The 19,565-nt window shown below is 39.6% G+C and overlaps 1 protein-coding gene across 2 annotated transcripts in view; it reads left to right on the forward strand.

Annotated features, from left to right (window-relative positions):
* Positions 1-19,565, forward strand: part of LAMA4 (laminin subunit alpha 4) — a 169,362-nt gene that overhangs the window by 84,517 nt on the left and 65,280 nt on the right. For both annotated transcript variants that reach the window (XM_060190602.1, XM_060190603.1), the window contains exons 8-12: positions 891-1,001; positions 4,886-4,997; positions 10,178-10,345; positions 11,700-11,893; positions 17,145-17,261. In XM_060190602.1, coding sequence (XP_060046585.1) covers positions 891-1,001; positions 4,886-4,997; positions 10,178-10,345; positions 11,700-11,893; positions 17,145-17,261 — 702 coding nt within the window. The remainder of the gene's footprint in view (positions 1-890; positions 1,002-4,885; positions 4,998-10,177; positions 10,346-11,699; positions 11,894-17,144; positions 17,262-19,565) is intronic.

Consider the following 19,565-nt stretch of genomic DNA (forward strand, 5'->3'; position numbering starts at 1 on the left):
ATGTACCAGAGTGATGACTGGTTCTTTCTCTCCTCCTATCTTTCTCATGAATAAATAAATAAATTCTTTAAAAAAAAAAAGACAAACTTACTAAAAATAGGAGATAACTTTAAATATATCTGGCAAGAAATGAGTGGCAAGATTGAAGAACATTCTCCAAAGTAATCTGATAAAAGCTGCATTTGAACTCAACAATGAGAAAGGAAAGAAATACAGAGAATTGTTTATTTACATCAAATGGAGGAAAGTGAATTTCTAAACTCTAAATTGATCTGGGCATGGCGCAAAGCACAAGGACCAGCATAAGGATCCTGGTTCTAGCTCCGGCTCCCCAACTGCAGGGGAGTCGCTTCACAGGCGGTGAAGCAGGTCTGCAGGTGTCTGTCTTTCTCTCTCCTCTGTCTCCCCCCCTCCCCATTTCTCTCTATCCTATCCAACAATGACATCAGTAACAACAGCAATAAGAACTTCAACAATAAGACAACAAGGGCAACAAAAGGGAATAAATAAATAGATTTTTTAAAAAATTGATCTGGGGATGTCCATTGATCATTTTCTCCAATACCTAACAAAATTGAAATGTTGAAGCTCAGATGCCTCAAAGACATTATCAGCCTAAATTTTCTCCTTTCTGAAAATTCATAAAAGATCCTCTTTCCCCAAAGTGTCACGATCTCTCCTATTCCCCACCCCAGAGAGTCCCCGATTCTCTCATGCAGACTATAATCTTTATATAGTCCTGGAGCAAACTTTGGACCCCACTATTTTGGGAATGAGAGCTTGTGTGTTATACTCTTTTTGAGTCCTCTCACACTGAAAACATTATATGTGTATTTTTACAAACTTGTGCACATCTGCTGATTATTTTCAAAACATTTTTTTTTCCGCAGACAAAATTATCAGAAAGAGAAAACCAGTATGTCTTAAGGAAGATCCAAATCAACAACGCTGAGAACACTATGAGAAGCCTTTTGTCCGACATGGAGGGATTAGCTGAAAGGGTAAGCGCTTGGTTTTGGAGACTCTTCGTAAAAAATAAAATAAAATAATTGCTGATGTGAATCTGACTGCTTACAAATAATTAAGGCTTAACACAGCCCAGACAAGAATGTAATGATCCATATGCCTTAAAATAGATCAAATTAATACCTGTAAAGACCACATTCAGTTTTTTTGTCTGTTCCCATTCTGATTCATATATTTGGTAAGTTTATGCTTATGGGAAAGTCTTGCTATATGTGTTGCAATAATTAGGATGACTGCTCAGCAGTTTACTATAGTAATTATACATAACACTCAGAAATAAGCTTTACTATATAGAATATAAAAGTTAAGTGGGGGCTGTGCTGATAACATAATGCTTATACAGCAAGCCTTTCAAGACTAAGCCCACCAAGGTCCCAGGTTCAATCCCTAGCACCAGTATAAGCCAGAGCTGAGCAGTACTCTAGTAAATAATAACAATAATAATAATATAAAATCTACATATTTGTTAAGGGATATATTAAATAATGAAACAAATAGTAAAAGGAATAAGAAAATAAGTTTCTGATTTGGCAGAAAGAAAAAGTGACTTGTAACCCTTGCTATGTACCATGTACTAAAATAAATTCCAAAGGAGCAAGGAGAGAGCATAGTGGTTGGTTATCCAAAAGACTTGCATGCCTGAGATTTCTATTCTGTCCTAGGTTCAATTCTCAGCACCACAATAGGCCACAACTAAATAGTTCTCTGGTTAAAAGAAAAATAAATAAATAAACAAAGGAATTAAAAATTCTATGAAGATTAGAGGTGAGTTTAAATTTCAAACCCAGAAGAAAGTTGAACTAAATAATTTTAAGCTTTGAAATAAAATAAGAATACAATTGATACATAAAATCTCAGGTATCTGGTGAGACTGAGCAAATGAAAAATTCAACTAGAATAGTCAAATATTCAGAGAAATGTTACTAATAAATGTTCACAATAGTTAATAAGGGAAGCACTGCAGATAGGGAATTGAATCACTCTGCAGGAACTTAGTGGAAAAAACATATTAGATGTACGTAACTCAAACACAAGATGCCATAGTTGTTGTATTAAAATATTTAACACGCTTTTCCCCCTAACTATGGCAGGACTGCCAAGGGTAATCTAGAATTTCCATTTTCCAATTTTGGTATTTGACTTTATAAACTGCTGAAGTGCTTTTCAAAACCAATATTCATTCTCTACAAAAATAAAGATGAAAATATCTCTAGTAATGTCCTTAACCCTGTACCTCTTAAACTTTTAAGATTATATTTCTAAAAACATGAATGAGTCTAGCTGGACCCTTAGAAGATTGAAGGACTTGGAAATGCATATGAGAAGTGTGTTTTCACTTCCATATGAAGGGCTCGGTTAACCCAACCTGGCAAGCTTTTGAAGGAAAGGAGAACGCTTAAATTTCAGAGTAAATTACAAGAAAGAAACCTTTGTGAAAACTCATTTGTTATTTCATAACTACCTTGCTTAGAACTTGCCTAAAGTGTCTCAGTTCTTCAGGAAATGTTTTTATCAAGATTAGTTCCTCACACAGCTCAAACACCTACTTCCAGATCCTTTTGCTATGCCTTTATCCCACTTCTCAGATAGGTATTCGTAAGACATTCAACTTTAGTAAGTAGGTAAACCAACGGAAAACTGCACTGCACTGATTCTGAAAAAATACACCAGTATTCTTACTGAGAAAGAGCAAAAAGGGAACTGCTATTGTTTTGCCCAGCAGTGTCCATGTTTATACTTACCTCCCAAAGCGATTTTTAAGTTTCCCCAATCATTCTCACAAATGACCTGATTAGAACAACAAATTACATGATTACCCTAAATATCATGCACATCATTTACTCTAGTCATTTTTTAAAAAATACTTAGTATGCTATGTAGTAGAATGCACCATAGTACCAAAAAAAAAATTTTCGCCCATTTTACATAAAAACATATCTAAAGGGAGTCGGGAGGTAGCACAGCGGATTAAGTGCAGGTGGCGCAAAGCACAAGGACTGGCATAAGGATCCCGGTTCAAGCCCCCAGCTCCAAACCAGCAGGGGAGTCAATCCACAAGCAGTGAAGCAAATCTGTGGGTGTCTATTTTTATTTCCCCTTTTTGTCTTCCCCTCCTCTCTCCATTTCTCTCTGTCCTATCCAACAACTACATCAATAACAACAACCATAAAATCTACAACAATAAAACAACAACAAGGGTAACAAAAGGGAATAAATAAATAAATATTTAAAAAACATATCTAATGACAAGTCACTATTGAGCTGACTATGTGATGAATCTATTTGTAAGCCATCAACTGATTTATAGTTTTGAGATAATTTTTAAATTTCAGCTTAAAAAAATTAAAAGGTATATATGTCTTACCATGAGCCTATATCATTATTTCCCCCTCCAAAAGCAAAGATGGGGGGGGGGAATCTGATAAGGCAACCCTATGTGCTATATCTAGTAACTTTGCAATTGAAAATAATAATAGATTTTACACTTTGGTACTGAGTCTTTTATTAAATATCTAAGTCCCCTCTGCTATTGTCAGGAAGAGGAGAATTCTTGAAACTCATCCTCTTTCTTTCATAGTTTCAATTCAAAGTTTCTATATCAAGAAATGGGTTAAATGAGCACAGTAATAACAGAGTTCTAATGTCTCGAAGGATGAAGTCATTTATTACAAAGATGAAGCAAGTGCTCAGGTGAGGCAAATGATCATGTACCAGATGCCAGTCTGAAAAACTCCTTCTCCTTTTCAATCTAACCCATGAGCCTGTCTTACTAAAGCCAAAAGAATGGGGCCGGAACATAATGCAACTGGGTGAAAGCACATGTTATAATACACAGGGAGCCAGGTTCAAACTCCAGGCTCTCACCTGAATGGGGGACCACATCACAAGCTGTGGGTCAGTATTGCAGGTGTCTCTCTGTCTCTCTCCCTCTCTATCTCCTCCTCCCCTCTTTATCCAATAAATAAATAATAAAATATTTTTTATAAAAACTAATAATAATAAAGCCAAAAGAAGTACTCATGTATTCTCCAAGCTGTTGCATGGAATCCAGTATCCTGACCTTAAACCATTTCTTAATTCAACATCTAGCAATACATACACATACAAAAAAAAAAAATCCTTTATACATTCACATCACCCACACATCCTTCCCTCAGAAGTCACATTTGAGTGGGGATTTTATTTTGAAGAATATTACTTGGAAGCTGTCTGAAACAATAGCTGTCAAGTGGAGAGAACAGACACAGCTTCTTAGGGAGGAACTCCAGTCAGTCTGAGCCAAATGTGCTTGAGCAGTTTTTTTGTATTCAAGTGCCATCAGCATTGATGGGAATGTGGAATACAGCACTGAAAACATCAGCTAGCCCAGTAAGCATAACCCTTTCTACTTCAGTGGTAATCTAGCTTTAGCAGTGGTTGGACCACCCAAGAGTCACTGGACACATAAAGCATTCCAAGAGCTGCCTAGTTTCTCAGCAATTTCCCCTTTGAACCTTTAAGCCTTTCAGCCAACACAGTCAAACTGATCTGCAGACCCGGGGTAATTTTCTAGCCTGGCATATTGAGCTACAGTAAAAACTTAAAAGGATAAATGGCACACATCAGGCAGTTGGTTTGGACTGAACCATGACTGATGGTATCAGAGTGGTCTCAGATTTATAGCATTCTGCATCTCTAAAAGTGGTCATGACGTCAGCCTCATATATTATTTCTGGGATCCTTTGATGTGTTATAGGATTGTCGACAGCTAGGGAAATTGCATCTATGTATTACATTTTTCCTCCACTCACTGCCAAATGCATGTAGAAACATTTCCTTCTCGTAAATTTAATCTAGTGTTTGTATTGATCATTCATAGGGAATCCAAGCCTCAAGAAAGGGTCAGCTGGCTCAGAAGGAAAGCACGGATACTATCAACCATGCAACTCAGCTTGTAGAGCAAACTCACGATATGAGGGATAAAATCCAAGGTAAATGTATTTTCTTTTGAATCATCAGAAGGTCAAGATACACTCATGTTGTTGACAATTAAAATAAGTACATTGTTAATCTCACTATATGCTATTGAGAGAAATAATTTTTGAAGGATAACACTGATATTTATTATTACATGTCAATGTGAGTGGCACTGTGGCTTGTCATGACTTTTAGATGTGTCTGTGAGTGTTTGTGGATAATTTTGGTTCAATGAAATCCATAAAGCACCACCCAATATGGTGAGCGTCTGAACAGAAGACAGAGAAAATAGAAATCCCCTCACCTCCCTTTTTAAGGCCAAAGGATATAGAGAAAAATCTCCTGAGTTATTTTTCATATTTTTCTCTCTCTTGAGCCCACTCTAAGAACAACATATTACTGGAAACTACATATTACTGGAATGGACACCTGAAACTGTAAGAGAAAAATCCCTCTTTTGGACCAGAAGAATAAGAAACAGTGACGCTGTAGCTCAGAGAATGAAGGGGAATTGTCACTACTTCTTCCTACTCTGTTGTCTTGCCATGTTGCAGAAGGGCAAATGAATACAGTCAAAATGTCCAAGAGAAGTCAAACTAAAATTCCAAAAGAAAACTCAATTTTCTAGGCAAAGACCAAGAAAAGGGAGTCCTGTGAATAGGTAGATTGGAAAGAAATTCAAGAAAAGAGAGATAAAAAGGGGCCAGATGGTGGTACACCTGGCTGAGTGCACACATTAGAGTGTGCAAAGACCTAGGCATGAGCCTCCAGTCTCCTTTCCCCAACCCCCACGGGGGAAAGCTTTGCAAGTGGTAAAGCAGGGCTGTAGGTACCTTTCTGTCTCTGTTCCTATCTATCTATCTATCTGTCTGTCTATCTATCTATCTACCTCTCCCTTCCCTCTCGATTTCTGGCTGTCTCTATCCAATAAACAAATAAATGTAATAATAATAATAATAAAAGAAACATCCTAAGGGTATGGATTGACTTGCCAATGTCCATGTTCAGTGGAGAAGCAGTTACAGAAGCCAGAATTTCCACCTTCTGTGCCCCATAATGATCCTGGGTCCATACTCCCAGAGGGATAAAGAATAGAAAAGCTTTCAATGGAGGGGATGGGATATGGAACTCTCATGGTGGGAACTGTGTAGAATTGTACCTCTAATATCTTACAATCTTGATAATCACTATTAAATCACCCATAAAATTTAAAAAAAATTAAAGAGGAAAAAGGGGAATACCCTAATTATTTGTATAATTCAACATAAATTTTAGTACCAGTAGAAATCACTTTTAGCATGTTACAAATGTAAACTTATATAAGGTCTTTATTTCCAGTATATTTATCTGAGCACTGATCTACTGATTTTCAGCAATAAGTGTACAGAATCATTCTCTTTATGAGCATTTCACATAAGTGGAAAGTCAAAATACATTTCAGACAGATAAAATTGCATGCTAGTATGTCTCCAGAAATGTAACGGTTGAGTAGGGCTTGAGTTTTTCTTGATTATTTACAAAGAAAATGCTGCGTTTAGAGTGACAAGAATGGCCACTAATCAGAGTCATCTTAACTGTCTCATGGTTGAGCTGTAGGCAGTATAGCTTTATTCATGCAGGACGCAGCACAATCTAAGCTGAGCTAAGCTAAACTCAAGTACCCCTAAAACTCACAGTGCTGTCTTTATATATACTTGCCAAGTAGGTGGAAACAGGATGTGACATAGAGAGGGTGGAGAGAAAAGTGACTGGTGAAAATCAGAGTGTGACTAGGAGAAGATCAGGGTGTGACAAGGAGAGGGGGTGGAGCAGGCGAGAATTCTATCACTGAACCACTAATGCCCTGGAGGGAGGGTGGTGCTTGTTAACACCGGTTATGTAAATAGAATGAAGTGGTTATGTAAATAGAATAGTGTTAAGCAGGGGGGATTTAAACCAAATGAAACAGAAGTGGTCTCATGCATACCAACATATAGTCACCTTCAGAATACTGCAGAAGGAATTTACTGCAGAAAATGATCATTTACAAGGCAATTGCTGTCACGTGAACAATTTCTTGTCTCTCCACAAGAGGTGTCAGCACAACACATTTTATTTATTTATTTATTTATTTATTTATTTATTTTTATTAGTGATGTAATAATTATCAACAAGATTGTGGGATAAGAGGGATACAATTCCGTATAATTCCCACCACCAGACTTCCATATCCCCTCCCCTCCATTGGAAGTTTCCCTATTCTTTATCCCTCTGGGAGTATGGACCAAAATTCTTTTGGGGGTACAGGAGGTGGAAGGTCTGGCTTCTGTAATTGTTTTATCACTGGACATAGGTGTTGGCAGATCTATCCATACCCCCAGCCTGCTTCTATCTTTCCCTAGTGGGGTAGGGCTCTGGAGACATAGGGTTCCAGGACATATTGGTGAGGTCATCTGCCCAGGAAGTCAGGTTGGTGTCAAGGTAGAATCTGCAACTTAGAGGCTGAAAAGCATTAAGACATAAAGGAGGAGAAATTGTTTAATAATCAGGAACCTAAAGGAAAGAATAGAGCAGATGAGATTTGGGATCTTCATGTTGGAAGAAGCTCAGAAGTCTACTGTAGGTATATTCCGAGGGGCCCATGACTTTACTAATTTTTGCCTGAGCCCGACAGATAATGTGCAAGTGGATTGAAAGTATTGTCCAAGAAGATGGTGTCAGAACTGGAAATAGGACTACAAAGCTGGATTAGATCAGAGAGTAACTCCCAAATATGGGAAAGATATATAAATACCATTAACTGTAAACCCCATCAATGAAGCACACCACATTTTCCTGTATTTTAGAGGTATTGTTAACTTGGTCAAAAAGTTAGGTTCAGGGAGTTGGGCAGTAGCGCAGTGGGTTAAGCACATGCATGTGGTACAAAGCGCAAGGACCGGCGTAAGGATCCCGGTTCGAGCCCCCGGCTCCCCACCTTCAGGAGAGTCTCACAAGCGGTGAAGCAGGTCTGCAGATGTCTTTCCCCTTCTCTGTCTTCCCCTCCTCTCTCCATTTCTCTCTGTCCTATCCAACAATGATAATAATAATACAAACTACAACAAAGGCAACAAAAGGGAATAAATAAATAAATAAATATAAAAGTTAGGTTCAATTTATATTAACTGACCTTATCTAATTAAGAAATAAATGTCTCTGAAGGTAGCAAGTAAAGCCAGAATATTAGTAAGCTATTCAGAGAAATTAATTCATCTTCACTGTTATAGCTCAAATTTTGATTGTGAGCTCTTTCATTTAGATAGAATCAAAGTCTTATTTGACCCTTACAGGGTAGGAAAATTTGAAGAGAATTTCAAAATAAATACAAGTAAGAATCAATAATTTCAGCTTTTACCTATAAAATAATACATTTTCTCACCTCCTTTTTCTAATCTATACCAGATATATGTTATAACACATAGGACAAATTGTAAATATAGTATTTGCATCAAAATACCAAAGAATTTATCACTGCAATTGCTGTGAGGGAAAATTATTATCTTTGCTTAGTTTATTCAGGGGTTAATCTTTTACACTTTATTTTAGACTTTGAAAAGCACACGTTTGGCCCTATATAGGTTGGGATTTTCAAATTTATTTTAGGTAGAGACAGAAGGAAGTTTAGAGGGAAGTAGGACACCGAGAGAGATATACCTGCTATACTGTTTCACCACTCATGAAGCTTTCCTCCTGGGTCTTTGTACACTGTAATGTGTGCACTCAACCAGGATAGTATACTAGTATCCAGGCCCTATATAGGTTTTTCTTTTATTTTTAATTTTTTTTTTAATATTTATTTACTTCCTTTTGTTGCCCTTTTTTTTATTGTTGTTGTTATTGATGTCATTGATGTTGGATAGGACAGAGAGAAATGGAGAGAGGAGGAGAAGACAGAGAGGGGGAGAGAAAGATAGAAACCTGCAGACCTGCTTCACTGCCTGTGAAGCGACTCCCCTGCAGGTGGGGAGCCGGGGGCTCATGCTGGTCCTTGCGCTTAACCCACTGCGCTACTGCCCGACTTCCCCTATATAGGTTTTTCTAAGCATTCCTTGCTTTCTCTGCAACTTTCTTAATAATAATTTTTTGCATTAAAATAGTCTTCTCTTCTTTGTCTCCCATCAGCGCTCAGGGATGCCACATAGTGCTGGTACTGTGTCTTTCTCATCCCTAAAACTATCTTTCAAGCTACTATCTATATAACACACCAGCCCTTCCCCTGATTTATGTGACACCAGTGTTTGTTTAGCCATCCTGTCTGACCAGCCACATAGATCAGAGCAAAGCACAGACACACAGTTTCATTTAAGCCAGGAGAATAGCACACGTCCTCCCAGAGCTGCTGTTGAGCATCACTTTCACCCGATTATATGTATCAGGAAGAACCAGCAATTAAACTGCTCAAGTCTGTCAGTATTTAAGCAACTCATCTAATCCCTCTGAGTCTCAGAAGTTCTTCCAGTTTTCAAATTCCCCATCCTATCTATAAAAGTGCAGTGGATACTAACCAGTCAAATAGAACAATCTTGACAAACAGTGATACTGCAGAAAGTAAACAGAAACTTCTAAAAGGATTAATATACGGTTATGGTTTATGCATATATCTGTGTGCATGTAGTATTATCTCACAGCATGCTATAACAAACTGTATTATATCTAGTATGTATAATAAGCTGACTCAGTTGAACCATTAACATGATAAGATCCTTTTTAAATTTTGTTTGGATGAAAGAGCTATAGAGAGAAAGAAATTGAGGTCAGAGTACTTCTGGACTCTACCTTATGGTGATACTCAGAATCAAACCTGAGATCTCAGAGCCTCACTCATGAAAAATCTTTTGTATAGCTATATCCTCTCTACTCATGTTCTCTCTTTAGCTTAGAGCTTTGGTCAGATCCTTATCTAACATGCAACCTCTAGTGCGTTCTGCATATGACAAGAGAATAATATTTTTCTAAGTTGTATATTTTACATAAAAAAATTAACCAAACCCCTCAAAGTAGTGTACAGTAAATGTCAGTATTTGCAATCACTGGAAAGAAGCTACATTCAGCCGAATTTATGACCAACTAGTAACATCAGCCCTGCCCTTTACCCCTACTGACTCATATTTGGCATCAACATAAAATACTTTGTAATCCCTCTTGCTACTTTCTCTCACTATGTTCTTCTTTTCAGAGATCAACAAGAAGATGCTGTATTATGGAGAAAAGCAGGAACTTAGCCCTGAGGAAATCTCTGAGAAGTTGGTATTGGCCCAGAACATGCTAGAGGAGATCAGACGCCGTCAACCATTCCTCACCCAACGGGAGCTTGTGGATGAAGAGGCAGATGAAGCCCAAGAACGTAGGTGTCATCAACTCTTAGCACACAAACATCTTTGCTTGCCTTATGGCTTCAGAAGAGGACACTGGGCCATTGGAAAACATTTGGTCAAAGCAACCTATTCCTAATATTTACAGATATTTATAATTGGCATGTGGTCTCAGAAAATTATATAGGACAACTTCACCATATAACGAAAATCTCAAGATCCAGACCCAAATTTGACCTTTAGAGAAACATTCCATATTTCACAAGGAAACTATGAAACTTTTACTCCTGAGGAAAAAATAGAGGCCTACTGCTTGACAATAACATGCAAAATGGAGAAAGTAAGGAATCCAAGTCCCAGAGTTCCAGTGAGAGAAAGTTGATTGAGAGGGTGTAAAGCCCAGGAACCTCCATGTTTTGAGAAATCTGAATGTCTTTTAACCTCTATTCATGCTTGTAGTGAATAATATAGAAAGCAAACCACAATATTATTAGCAAACCAATGGATTGTCATTGTCAATTATCAATTTTTTTTTTAATATTTTATTTATTTATGGATAGAGACAGGGAAGGGGAGATAAGGAGAGCGATAATCAGGGAGACACCTGCAGCCTTTCTTCACTACTCATGAAGCTACCCACTGTAGACAGGCAATAGAGACTTGAACCTAGGTCATTGTGAATGGTAAGAAGCGCAATTAACTGTGGACACCATTGCCTGAGGCCCAGTAACCAATTTCTATCTAACAATCCACCTCAAAGTAATTGCTTGTTCTTGTTTTCTTTTTAATTTACCAGTGAACTGCTCAGCTCTGGTTTATGGTGGTGCAAGGGATTGAACCTGGGACTTTGGAGCCTCAGGCATGAGAGTCTCTTTGCATAATCATTATGCCATCCCCTTCCCCATATCGAAGTCTTCAGGGACTGGTAATTTGAACTAGACTCAATCTGGAGAGCTCATGTCTGCTTCAAGTGACCTAGACTGTGCTCACACATCTGGGACCTTAGTTCTGAAGTTTGTTTTTCCTTTCATGTGGGGCCTTGGTCCCAAGGAGGCTAAGTCAAGCTGGTTCATGTGATGACAGTCTCCCAAGAGAGCAAATATGAAACTTACATAAAGGAATAGTTTCCCCATAAACCATACTTCTGATAATAAATAAAAGCTCCAGGCTCTTCTTTTTTATGACTCTAGTCTAGAAACTCTCAAACCCTATGAAATAGTATGATTTTGCTCAAAATAGAAGATGTGGTCTTATGTTTATCAACAACCACTTTCATTCCTATTGCTAAAGATGTCACAGTTTACGGTTTTGCATATTTGCTAATTGCTAAATGGAATGGGAGAAGACAGAAGGCCAGAATGAATGCCTGTGCCTGTTCCTCCTCAGTGTTGATCCAGGCTGAGAACTGGCAGCGGTTGTACAACGATACTCGCTCCCTGTTTCCTGTTGTCCTGGAGCAGCTGGACGACTACGATGCTAAGTTATCGGACCTCCAGCAATCACTTGACCAGGCCCTGGACCATGTCAGGGATGCTGAAGATATGAACAGGGCCACAGCAGCCAGACAGCGAGACCACGAGGTACAGTGCACATCAATTTTTTTTTCCCATTTTGTTACCCTTGTTGTGGTGGCTATTATTGTTGTTGTTGTTGGATAGGACAGAGAGAAATGGAGAGAGAAGGGGAAGACAAAGATGGGGAGAGAAAGACAGACACCTGCAGACCTGCTTCACCACCTGTGAAGCGACTCCCCTGCAGGTGGGGAGCCAGGGTCTCAAACTGGGATCCTTAAGCAGGTCCTTGAGCTTCGCACCACGTGAACTTAACCCGCTGCGCCACTACCCGGCCCCCAGTTCACATTAATTTTAAAAGCATCCCAGGCTTAGAACATAAAGTTACGCAAAGAATGGGATAGTTCATGTGTGATTTTTGTATGTTTTGTATGCATATTTCTCTTCCCACATTGTGATCTTCTGTCTCTTCTCCTAAACTTAAGTATATTTATTTCACATTTGTGTTTGGACCTACAGCATTCCCACTTAGGCTTAAAAAAAAAAAAAAAAGCAAAAATAGCCAGAGTCTGATCATTGCTGCATGCAAGCGGTAACCCCGTGGTGAATAGCCTTTCCACTCCCAACTCAGAGTGATACAGCTCTTATCCGAGGAACACACAATACTGTATTTTTAATTAGTTAAAATACTCTTAATTTTTTCAATTTTCTTTTATTTATTTTTATTTTTTGCCTCCAGGGTTATCACTGGGGCTTGATGCGACACCTGCAGACCTGCTTCACCGCTTGTGAAGCATCCCCCTGTCAGTGGGGAGTGGGAGCTCTAGCCCAGATCTTTATTCAGGTCCTTGTGCTTACTTAGTATTATGTAGTTAACCAGGTGCACCACCGCCCAGCCCCCCGAAATGGTGACTTGCTAACTTTTTTCTTCTTCTTTTTTTTTTTTTTTTTTTTACCAGAGTACTGCTCAGCTCTGGTTTATGATGCGGGGATTGAACCTGGGACCAGTGCCTCAGGCATGAGAGTCTTTCTGCATAACCATTATGCTATCTATCCCCACCATTTAAATTTCTTTTAAATTATCTATCTTTATTTGGATAGAGACCACCAGGAATTGAGAGGTAAGAGGGAGAAAGAGACAGAGAGATACCTGAAACCCTGATTTAACACTGGCAAAACCCTAGTGCATTGTAACAGGTGCACCACCACCCAGCCCTAATAAAATCCTCTTTAAAAAGTAACATTTATGGGCTGACAAGACAGTATAATGCTTATGCAAAGAGGTTTCCATGCCTGAAGCTCTGAAGCCCCAGGTTCAACCCTCAGCACCACCAGAAACCAGAGCTGAGCAGTGCTCAGGCCTTGCACTCTATATCTCTCAATCATAAAAAATAAACAAATCTCTGGGAGTATGGACCCAAGAGTTAAAGAGTAGGAAAGCTACCAGGGGAAGGGTTGGTATACGGAGGTCTGGTGGTGGGAATTGTGCGAAGCTGTACCCCTCTTACCCTATGGTTTTTTCAATGTTTCCTTTTTATAAATAAAAATTTTTTGAAAGGGCAACAAAGGGGAATAAATACATATTTTTAAAAATAAAAAATCAATAAATTCAATAATTCAAAAATAATAAATAATATTTAGGAAGTCCCATAAACCAAGCTTCTGCCCTTTCCAGAACTGTTACTAAACTCTTCAGAATCAGGAAACATCTTCAATATAAAATGACATGGTACTGCAACATGCCGAATTAGGTTGGGTTGACCTCATCATTTTCACATTTGCCCCTTCCCCAATTGCCCTTTGTTCAACTCAACCATGTTTCTGTGTTTTCTCAACCATGTTTTCTCTCTCCTTCTAATATGTTAGTGGAGTAAACCATAAACATGTCCTTTTCCAAACTTTACACATGAACAATCCACCCACAGCTTTGGTGTGGGGCTATTAAGTCAGAGCATTAGCAGTGTAACTTTCAGGTCATGCAAGATATAACAGCTTCCAGATGGGATCCTGTCTCAGACTCTGTGAAAGAGAAACTGCTCTAAAAAGAACTAAAGAGCAGTAACACCAACCTTTTTTTTTTTAATCTGCTTTCCTTATATTTATTCTTTCTCTTTCTCCCTCTTTCTCTCTGTTTCTTCCCCTTCCTCCTTCCCTCCCTTCTCCTCTTTCTCTTTTTCTCTTTCTCTTTATCTCTCTCTCTATTTTTCTTTCTTTCTTTCTCCTTTCTGTCAGAGGCAAAGAGAGTAAAAGAGACCGGGGGCCAGGCGGTAGTGCAGTGGGGTAAACGCACAAGGCACAAAGCCCAAGGACCAGTGTAAAGATCCCAATTCAAGCCCCCCACCTGCAAGGGGGGGAATCACTTCACAAGCGGTGAAGCAGTTCTGCTGGTGTCTTTCTCTCCTCCTCTCTGTCCCCTTACTCTCTTGATAACAACAACAACTTCTTCTTCTAGCGTTTGCCCTTCTTCCGTAGCCAGTCAACAGCGTCAGGTTGAGCCTGATGTAAAGTTTCGAGACCTCCTTTGAATCTGGAGAGGTGGCAGTCGTTGACTATGTGGGTCATAGTCTGTCTGGAGCCGCAGGGGCAGTTCAGGTCGTCTCTGGCTCCCCAGCGATGGAACATAGCGGCGCACCGGCCATGGCCTGTTCGATAGCGATTGAGGAGGGCCCAATCATAACATGCTAGGTCAAAGCCGGGTGGACGCTTGCAGGGGTCTGTGATGAGGTGTTTGTTCTTGACCTCAGCTGACTGCCAGCTCTGTTTCCAAGAGTCTGGAACAGAGAAGTTCAGTGTAAGCGTAGGGGACCAGATTGGGTGACGAGACAGGGTGGGCGAAGATATCCGAGTACAACAACAACGATCAACCACAAGAGCAACAAAAGGGAAAAAATAGCTTCCAGGAGCAGTGGGTTCATAGTACAGGCACTGAACCCCAGTGATAACCCTGGAGAGAGAAAAAAAAAAAAAAGACCATAGCACCAAGAAACATCCTTCAATGCTGGGGCAGAGGAGTGGCGAGCTGGAACCTGAGTCACATACATGGCCAAGCGTCTGTCCAAGTGACCTATTTTGCTGGCTTCTGACATACTTTAAAACATTGCTTTTTCTGTAAAGCCGTACAACTACTTTTCCTTGTGGAGATGAAAAATAATCAGCCCCAGATAGTCAAACTGTTTTATGTTTAATGAATCACAGGAGGTGGGTATCGATTTTTTTTTAATGTTCTTAACATAAGAGATGTTCAAATAGGTTTCTTTTCTGTCTCTTAGCCTCTGTCTTCTCCTTTAATGAAAATTTGGATGAATTGGGTTCTAGTATTCCAGTTCACTAAGTAAGGAAAGGCTTCAGGGAGTTAAGAAAGGGTATTAGAAAGTTTTTAAGTATGTCCTTTTATAATTTATCTCTTACAGTTTTCTGTGACATCCTGGATTAGACCATAACTTAAATATTTCAACTCTGATCTAAATTACTGGCTTTAGGGGCCAGCAAGATAGCTCACGTAGAGGATGGCCTACTTTGTCATGTATTCAAGCCCTACTCACTTGCACACCACATATCACAAGGGAGTACTAGAGTATTGGAGGAAACTTTAATGATGTGGTGTTTCTCTCTCTTTATGTATCTCTTTAGCTCAACAAATTAACCCAGAGCAGTGAAGTCCCATTGAAAATAAAATTAATAATAATAATAATAATAATTTCTCACTTGTATTTATTTATATTTGTGAGAAAAGAAAAGAAGAGCACCACTCAACTCTGGCACAAGGAGGTGCCAGGGATCAAACTCTGGAATCTCAGGCATACAAGACTCTGCAGTCTCAGGCATACAAGACTCTGCAGTCTCAGGCATACAAGACTCTGGAGTCTCAGGCATACAAGACTCTGTGGAGTCTCAGGCATACAAGACACTGCAGTCTCAGGCATACAAGACTCTGCAGTCTCAGGCATACAAGACTCTGGGGTTACAGGAATACAAGACTCTGTGGAGTCTCAGGCATACAAGACTCTGTGGAGTCTCAGGCATACAAGACTCTGGAGTCTCAGGCATACAAGACTCTGGGGTTACAGGCATACAAGACTCTGTGGAGTCTCAGGCATACAAGACTCTGTGGAGTCTCAGGCATACAAGACTCTGGAGTCTCAGGCATACAAGATTCTGGAGTCTCAGGCATACAAGACTCTGGAGTCTCAGGCATACAAGACTCTGTGGAGTCTCAGGCATACAAGACTCTGGAGTCTCAAGCATACAAGACACTGGAGTCTCAGGCATACAAGACTCTGCAGTCTCAGGCATACAAGACTCTGTGGAGTCTCAGGCATACAAGACACTGGAGTCTCAGGCATACAAGACTGCAGTCTCAGGCATACAAGACTCTGTGGAGTCTCAGGCATACAAGACACTGGAGTCTCAGGCATACAAGACTCTGGAGTCTCAGGCATACAAGACTGGAGTCTCAGGCATACAAGACTCTGGGGTCACAGGCATACAAGACACTGGAGTCTCAGGCATACAAGACTCTGTAGTCTCAGGCATACAAGACTCTGGAGTCTCAGGCATACAAGTCTCTGTGGAGTCTCAGGCATACAAGACTCTGGGGTCACAGGCATACAAGACTCTGGATTCTCAGGCATACAAGACTCTGGATTCTCGGGCATACAAGACTCTGGAGTCTCAGGCATACAAGACTCTGGAGTCTCAGGCATACAAGACTCTGGAGTCTCAGGCATACAAGACTCTGGGGTAACAGGCATACAAGACTCTGGAGTCTCAGGCATACAAGACTCTGGGGTCACAGGTATACAAGACTCTGGATTCTCAGGCATACAAGACTCTGAAGTCTCAGGCATACAAGACACTGGAGTCTCTGGTGTATAAGACTGTATTCTCAGGCATTCAAGACTGCTGTAAGACTGAGATATCTCTCCCAAGCCACAAATTATCTATTCTAAAATGACTTCAATGAACCTTTTTTTTACCCAGATTGTGAAACAAGTTTTTTGCCTTACCCTCTTAACACTTCATTATTTATTGCTTTCAAACTCTGAATTAATTTGAAGCTCCATAACATCTCCTTAGAATTCAACTTCCCTGCCTTTAAAAGCCAGAAGTGAAGATAAGAAAGAAAGAAAGAAAGAAAGAAAGAAAAAAAGAAAGAAAGAAAGAGAGAGAGAGAGAGGAAAAGGAAACTGAGCAGCAAACTAATAGGTAGTAGCTCAGGAATAGTAACACAGATCTGTGGGACTCCAAATCTAACAGAATCCTGACCTGACAGGTTGGCCTGACCACTCCCCTTGATGCTTCTCTTTCTCCCTTTTTGCAGAAACAACATGAGAAAGTGAGAGAAAAGACGGAAGGTGTGAACTCTTCTCTAAACCTGTCTTCAGACTCTCTGGCAACAGCTAATCTGACTCTTTCAGAACTTGATCATATAGTACAGGTAAGAACACATGTGACCTGCTCAGATGTGTATTTATAGCCAATTAGAATAGCAACTCAGGTGGTCCAGGAGATGGTGCAGTGAACATTGGACTCTCAAGCATGAGGTCCCGAGTTCAATTCCCGGCAGCACATGTACCGGAATGATGTCTGGTCCTTTCTCTCCCTCCTCCTGTCTTTCTCATTAATAAAAAATAAAATCTTTAAAAACAAATGGAGGGGTTGGGTGGTGGCACACCTGGTTAAGTGCACATGCTACAATATGTAAGGACCCAGGTTCGAACCCTCATTCCCCCACCTGCTGGGGGAAGACTTCACAAGTAATAAAGTATTGTTGCAGGTGTCTCTCCATCTCTCTCCCTCTCTATCACCCCTTACCTCTCAATTTCCAGCTGTCTCTGTCCAATAAATAAAGATAATTTTTTAAAAAATAGAATAGCAATTCAGTCACAGAATAATAAGCAAATCAAATCAAGTTTTCTGGCTTTATAAAAATAAGACTGATTTTTTTCTTATATTGTAGCCATTAGCCACACAGAATTACTTAAATTTAGTTTACTAAAGTAAAATAAAAGTAAAATGACATTTCTTCACATCACACTAGACAAACTTCACATGTTCACTGTCCCAAGTCTGGCACATACTTGGCTTATTACATTCTATCGGATTCAGTCACAGAAAGTTCTATAGAATGTGCAACAAATCTAGTTTCTTCCTACTCACTCTTTTCTTAGAATTGTGTATTTAAGTTGACATTAAAGTACAATTTTGTTTTATTTTATTTTATTGTATTTTACCAGAGCACTGCTCAGCTCTGGCTTGTGGTGGTGCAGGAGATTGAACCTGGGACTTCAGAGCCTTAGGCATGTGAGTCTCTTTACATAACTACCATGCTGACTCTCCTGCCCAAAACATAAATTTTCCAGTGAAATTCTGAGTCAAAGCATCATGAAATTACTCCTACTTCATCGTTACTACCTTTAAAAAGTATACCATTCTTAAGTTACTTGATTGCCATCACTAGCTTGTTTATTTTTGTTATTTTTAAAATTTTTATGTATTTATTGTTGGATGGAGACAGAGAGAAATTGAGAGGGGAGGGTCAGATAGGGAGAAACAGAGACACCTGCAGCTCTGCTTCACCACTCATGACACTTTTCCCCTTCTGGTGGGGGCTGGGGACTTGAACCTGAGTCCTTGAGCCCTGTAATGTGAGCACTTAACCAGGTGTACTACTGCCTGACCCCTTTAGATTGTAAATTACTTGAGCACAGACGTTGTGTTTATAGTTATGTATTCAGTCTCCTGTGAGAGTACTTGACACATAGTAGCCGCACAATAAATGTATATTGCCTCAATTAATGAGTAATGATGGAATGTCCTTGGTATTTTGTCTTCTAATACAATTTGGAAAACTTGTATTTTGAAGTCTTGATCTCCAAACTAGAGGTGATTATATTAAGCATGAAGTAAGGCAAGAGATAAAAAGACAAGTACTGGATGATTTCACTCATATGTGGAACATATATAACTAAGGAAAATGAGCTTGCAAATAAATAGTTACCAAACTGATTCTCTGACTTTGTGAAAAAAATGTAATGATTACCAGAGGGAGAGGGGTTAACAGGAGGTTGGATGGTGGGGGGAGTGTGTTAGAGAGAGAGAAAAAGGAAGAGAGAGGGGGAGAGAGATCTTCTAATTTTGTGAGCTAATTAAAAAAAAAATTCCCCCTTTTGTTGCCCTTGTTGTTCCATCATTGTTACAGTTATTATTATTATTGTTATTATTGCTGTCGTTGGATAGGACAGAAAGAAATCGAGAGAGGGGGAGAGAAGATAGACACTTGCAGATCTGCTTCACCTCCTGTGAAGCAACTCCCCTGCAGGTGGGAAGCTGGGGGCTCGAACCGGGATCCTGATACCGGTCCTTGCGCTTCGTGCCACGTGCGCTTAACCCTCTGCGCCACCTACTGCCCAGTTCTTCAAAAAAAATTTTTTTTTAAGTACTGCTTCCTAGAAGACCTAGAGGCTCAGTTCTGCCCTACAAAAATAAACACTATGCTAGAGCCACACAACATTCTGGAAATGCAAGAATGAATTAAGCGTGGTTTCTGCCTCTGCAGCTGGATACACTGGCTGGTACAATAATAAAGTAAAAGGATAACAGTAAGCTGATATCTGGATAAAGACAATAGGTGGCAACACCAATTTTATCCTGGCAGAGTTAGGGATGACTTCATAAAGGAAGTGATATTTGAGTTGAATTTCAGAAAATGTTGAGTAGTATTTCCCATGTGGACCATGCA

The sequence above is a fragment of the Erinaceus europaeus genome, chromosome 4 (genome assembly GCF_950295315.1).
Source record: "Erinaceus europaeus chromosome 4, mEriEur2.1, whole genome shotgun sequence".
Taxonomy (NCBI): Eukaryota; Metazoa; Chordata; class Mammalia; order Eulipotyphla; family Erinaceidae; genus Erinaceus; species Erinaceus europaeus.